The sequence below is a fragment of the Littorina saxatilis genome, linkage group LG3, assembly GCF_037325665.1.
Source record: "Littorina saxatilis isolate snail1 linkage group LG3, US_GU_Lsax_2.0, whole genome shotgun sequence".
In the NCBI taxonomy this organism is placed as follows: Eukaryota; Metazoa; Mollusca; class Gastropoda; order Littorinimorpha; family Littorinidae; genus Littorina; species Littorina saxatilis.
The window spans coordinates 7072457-7078646 of NC_090247.1; the positions used below are offsets into that span (position 1 = coordinate 7072457).

Below are 6190 nucleotides of genomic sequence, written 5' to 3' on the forward strand. Positions count from 1 at the left end.
CGGAGCAGCCACTAGATTGCCAATTTTAAAGTCTTAGGTATGACCCGGCCGGGGTTCGAACCCACGACCTCCCGATCACGGGGCGGACGCCTTACCACTAGGCCAACCGTGCCGGTTTGTATTAAGTGTGATGGGATGACGGATGTGTGGATTTAGAACAAGAGATTGTATTTATGTTTGAAGCCATGAAGAACATGTGTTCTGGGGACGATAGATGGTAATGTGCGGCTTAATACGATGAAGAATATGTGTATTTGGAAGAAGAGATTGTGTTTAGGTAGCCATGAACAAACATTATTTCCGAGGACGAAGGTATGTATGGGAGGATGAACGAGTACATCACACAATATATGGATTAGAGCTGCTGACTGATAAAGGCATACTTACAGTAACGGGGAATAGTACTAACTTTCACACCACACTGCAGAAACAAAAACTGTCTTAGTATGCATCATCGGTTTATTTATTATTGAGCAAAACAAATCTCTTTCTCTCTCTCTCTCTCTCTCTCTCTCTCTCTCTCTCACACACACACACACACACACACACACACACTCTCTCTCTCTCTCTCTCTCTCTCTCTCTGTTGAATGTGTGTGTGTGTGTGTGTGTGTGTGTGTGTGTGTGTGTGTGTGTGTGTGTGTGTATGTGTTTTTTGAGTGTGAGAGAACTCGAACTCGGTAATAAAGTTTTCGAGTTCGAGTTCGAGTTCGAGTTCTCTCACACTCAAAACACACATACACACACAAACACACACGCACACACACACACAAACACACACAAACACACATACACACACACACATTCAAACACACACACACACACACACACACAAACACACACACACACACACACACACACAAACACACACACACACATTCAAACACACACACAAACACACACACACACACACACACACACATTCAAACACACACACACACATTTTTTCTGTTCTTCACTTGTGCGTGCCCGTTAGTGAGGCTATATATAGTTCATTACCTCAATATTGCTGTAAGTACAATAGGTTAGTAAATCATACAAAACAACGCCATACTTCTGAACTACCAAGAATTAGAAATGCCACAGTTCTTTTGCCATTTAGTTCTAAGGCTCGGTTACTTTTCTTCAAGGTCAAACACTTTTCTGGTCACACTGAGTTTGTGGACTTCCAAAAAGCCCATCGTCTCTTGAGAAGTTGATCTTGTGTTCAACTCGTGCACAAAAACAATGTGTCAATGAGTCTATGTGCGGTGCAAGAACACAGAGTCTTCAAGTACAAGTGTGCCTACTGTGTATCTCAGGAAAGAACACAGTCTCTGCATGCATCTCAAAATGAAGCGAAGAAATCATTGTCCTTATGGTACGCAGCCTGCGTCGAGTTAACCCCTTCACTGCCCACCCCGTATGTATTACGTGGTCATTTTTGGTTTGTCCTACGCCCATACACGTACTAGGTATGTGGCATTTACATCAGCACTTTTCAGGACATTTGTGAAAACGAAATGGGAGGTAACCACTGTCCAACTTCTTGATGGGGTTTAAACACAGTTCTTTCCCATTGACCAGCAATACCAAAATGCTAATATACTGTGGCAGTGAAGGGGTTAAATGAAGTTGTCATACACCACACGATATTTTGAAGGAGTATCGGTTCACCCTTTCTTCTGCTTTCAGTATGATGTTCCATCGATGACACTGTCCTTTTTTGCGAGCAGGTTAAGGTCTTTCTTTCTTTCTTTCTTTATTTGGTGTTTAACGTCGTTTTCAACCACGAAGGTTATATCGCGACGGGCAGGTTAAGGTGTGATGCTCTGTCTTATGTGAGAAGCACTACTGACGTAGTGTAGTTTGTGCGGTTTTTAGGTCCTTTTTCTATTGAGTCTACTTGAAACTGTTTCACAAGTAGTTCGTGTGCAAATTACCCACAAAGATGCAGCTCACACATACACACACAATCAAGCAGGTTCCCAACACTCACTTGGGACATTTCTGCTTGATGAAGGAACTCTCCAAGTTTATGATATAAGAACCTGTCACTAAGCAGATATCATATTGTACCTTCTGAGACGACAATGAACAGTACCTGTAGTTATGTGTTGCTTCGCCGTAGCTGCTGTTGGCATACTCAAACTGCACGTTCATCAAGACAGAGAGTCTCTTAATTTCCACACAAAAATGTTGAGAGATAATGCACAGGATAATCACCTTATTCTGCTTCGGCGCTCATGGGATGAACCTCCAACGTACATTCGTGTTTAGCACGAGCGGGTGTTTAGGCCACAAAAAAAAAATGTCTGTTTCTGGTAACATGGCTAAAAAAAATAGGGTCGGTAGGTCGGGATTTTTTTTTTTTTTTTTTTTTTTTTTTTTACCCCAAATGTAGACCAATAAAACTAACTTTAAAAATCGCGCAAAGAGACTGGATTCACTATACATAGAGACAAGACACTCAACACATTTACAAATCGTCAGCGGACTTTCGTTTTCACACGTTTATGTTGTTCATTTTCTCACCCTGTCCTTTACCACCCAAAAAAATAAATAAAATTTTGAGTTTGGAAAAAAAAAAGTTTAGGGTCGGCGCCGAAATTTAGGGTCGGTCGGGTGACCAGAAACAGACAATTTTTTGTTGTTGGCCTTATGTGTATGTCAGTTTTTCCCCGACAGGATATTCTTATACCAGTCATGAACTGCGATGCCCTTGAGCCAGTGCCCAAACCTACAAGTAATGATCCGCATGTGTCAAAACCTGTAAGTAATAACAGACAATAAGTCCCTGTGAGACAGCAGACACCACTAAAGCTTTCACGAGCATGCCATGCGGTAACTCTAGTACACCAAGGAGTATAGTTTTTCTCCAAGCGATCACAGTTTAAACCTTTGGCATAACAAACAACAACTAAACAGTCTCAGATACCAACGAAATAGAGGGAAATGTTTAAAAATGTTCAACAAATGATACGTTGTCCGTGACTCTTTGTGCAACCACAGTTGGTACGTTGGCAATAACAAACGAGAACTAAACAGTAGCAAATGCCAGTGAAACAGGCGAACATATCAAATGGATAACACTTTTATCCCCCAAGACATGTTGCTCAGTGAATGCCATCTCGGGTAAACCTTGTGCAAACCCTACCTCTTCCACTCCCCTTCTTAGTCAAGGGGGTCTGCTTTGAGTGTCTCCGTTGTTTTTACCCTGAAGAAAACGCGTAGATTTCTACGAGTCTTCGACCATGCTGCATAAAATTAGATAAACTCATTTGACGAGCCCAGTACGATGCGATGAGAGACAGTTTTCTGGATTCAAGATCTGACATTGAACGGTTAGTTCTGTTTTCTGCGTGCAATTCAGACGCTATAAGCTGAGAGTTTTCGGCACTTCACGAGCGTTTTACAAATGAACTGAATAGTCAACTGAAAGCATCGAGTAACCGACGTGGGCTCCCATCCTCTTGCTTCTCGAGATTTTTAACAACGACAAGTTTGAATCCGCGCTCACATATGCGTGTTCAACTTCCTGATCATGTCCGCCACCGAGGAGTTACGACTGTCGTCTGCAGTTGGAGTACCAGGCTCCACAACGGATTCATCCTCTTTCTTCTCCTCCTTGGGCTCCAGAGAGTAAGCATGGCCAAGCTTGAAGTGCAGAGGTCTGGGACTGACTCTGGGGTCGTCGGTTTCAAGAGGGGAACTCGGGGCCGTGGGTTTCTTCGTCTCTTCTGTCTGAGCCGTCACTCCAAGCTCCGTAAGCGTCTTGCCCGGGTGGAACTGGATGGGTCTCAACCCTTCTTGGGCGGTAGCCGGTGCGGTTGTGGACAGTATGGTGATATTGCCTTCTGACCTGTAGGCGGTCACTTTGGACTCGACTCCAGGGCCATGGGGAGGCGGGGAAGAAGGGTCCTTGGGCTTGCTGTCTGTGTCCTTGTTGTAGTTGAGGTTCAGGTACACGTGGTTGGGCTCCGCGGGTTGAGACTTGTCCAGGTTGGCGTAGGGTGGGTCGTGTTTAGCCTTCACTGCGCCGTTGTAGTATACAGCTTCTGTTGGAAAGAACAAAGTTTGATATTTTAGGTGTAATGATGGCAGTGATGGCATAATCTCTATCTGGCAAAAAAGCACCAAGCTAATACTCAGCAGTCTCTTTGTGGAAGCTGCAAGAGTTCAGCTGGGACTAACCAAATTATTATTTAATATTATTATTATTAAGGAGATTTCTATAGCGCATAACTAAAAGCACAATCAGATTTTAGCTGAGACTGACTAGCAGTTAAACTCAGACTGACCAAGTTTTATTTTAGACTCATAAGAATTATGCGAGCCGGATTTTAACTGAGAATAACAATACTGTAACTTAGACCAACCAGATTTTAACTAAGACAGACCAGATTGTTTTATTGAGACTGGCCAGATTTTACCGAGAGTTTACCCAATGTTAACTCAGACCAACCAGATTTTAACTAAAGCAAACCAGATTTTTTTTCTCCCATATTTAAACCGAGGTTTGTAAGACGTCTAGACAAACAAGCCAGATTCTAACGGCCATACCAGCATTTCATTGACACCGACGAGATTTTTTAATGAGACTGACCGGATTTAAATTGAGAATGACCAGAGTTTTACTGAAGGTGGCCACTGATGTACCAGGCTTTAACTAAAGGCTTGTAACATGCTAAATCAACCAAGTTAGTTCTAACCTAGATTCAAGACTTACTAACTGAGACAGGGGAGATTTGAACTGAGACAAACCAGATTCTTACTGAGATCGACCAGATTCTAAATGAGACTGACCAGATTCTAACCGAGATGTATGACATATTCTTATTGAAATCAACCAGATTATAATCGGCGCTCACCAGATTCCGATTCTGAGGAGAAGGACTTTGATCCAGTGACGGAGGTGGAGTGGGTGTGACCGTTGGAGGTGTCTGTGGACGACTTGCCCGCCCCATGATGAGTGGCTCCTGTACCGCTGTAACCGGCTGGAAATTAGCAACACGAACACCACGGTGAAAATAATGATGATGCTTATGCTGATGATGATGAAGGTGATGATGATGATGACGACGATGATGATGATGAGGAGGAGGAGGGGGAGGAGGAGGACGTTGATGATGATGATGATGAGGAGGAGGAGGAGGAGGAGGAGGAGGATAAGGATGAGGACGAGGATGATGATGATGATGATGATGATGATGATGATGATGACGACGATGACGATGATGATGATGATGATGACGATGACGATGATGATGATGATGAAGCCGATGATAATGATGATGATGTCGACGATGACGGTAATGATGATGATGCAGACAAGTAGCTCGAACCACTAGAATGTCTTTTTTTCTCGCTTTGTGTTTGAAATCAGAAATCGAGGAAAGGTATACGAGCGCAAGAACACATTATTATATTTGTTTCGTGAACTTCATGTTTGGAACGTTACAGCACATAATTCGCTTAGTGTTCAGATCAAGGGAAGGCACATTCATCGAATCAACAGTTACTGATGATCAATTCATACATCGTTGTTTTCAACTCAGTTTCCCCTTTCATGCACACTGGATTACGCGTCCTTTTTTCATACTTTTAAATCAATGTTTGTACTGGAACACAATATGTGTAAACTGCATTAGCTTATATACCGGGGCACTGGAGCATTATGATTGACTCAATTAAACTAAGAATAAAAATAAGTGTAATAGACGGAGGTATACCATAAGATGCAGAACGGTGAGAAAACGAATGTCCCAAGAAGGAAGTGGTTTTGTTAAAACATTAAAATGGTAATCATCTACATCTAATTACACAGTGGAATGTACTGCAACGGGTTTTTTGAGAGAAAAAATAAATTGGTTTAAAATAAAACTATACACACAAAAAAACACATTAGTCTTATCTTTTCATATAATTATACAAAGAAAATACAAAACCACTCTTTTTTAATCCAGGAACAAAGAGGAAATATGATAGTGCTGTCAAACCTGAGAACACTAGTACACACAGAAAAATGATCCTGTTATACTTGGGCAAAAACATTAGGAATAGCAAGCCTAAACCCCTTGACTACACAAGACATTTGATTACAAAATCAATTAATACAAAATCATAACGTAAACAAACAAGTCGCGAAAGGCGAAATTACTACATTTAGTCAAGCTGTGGAACTCACAGAATGAAAGTGAACGCACTGTATT

General features: G+C 42.0%; 1 protein-coding gene across 6 annotated transcripts in view; it reads right to left on the reverse strand.

Moving 5' to 3' along the window:
* Positions 1–1348: 1348 nt before the first annotated feature.
* Positions 1349–6190, reverse strand: part of LOC138961517 (adhesion G-protein coupled receptor G6-like) — a 437302-nt gene continuing 432460 nt past the window's right edge. For 5 of the 6 annotated variants that reach the window (XM_070333173.1, XM_070333174.1, XM_070333172.1 and 2 more), the window contains 2 exons: positions 4850–4975; positions 1349–4036 (listed from right to left, as the gene is read on the reverse strand). In XM_070333173.1, the coding sequence (XP_070189274.1) occupies positions 3495–4036; positions 4850–4975 (668 nt within the window). In that variant the 3' untranslated portion in view covers positions 1349–3494. The remainder of the gene's footprint in view (positions 4037–4849; positions 4976–6190) is intronic. The other variant, XM_070333175.1, reaches the window with a different exon arrangement.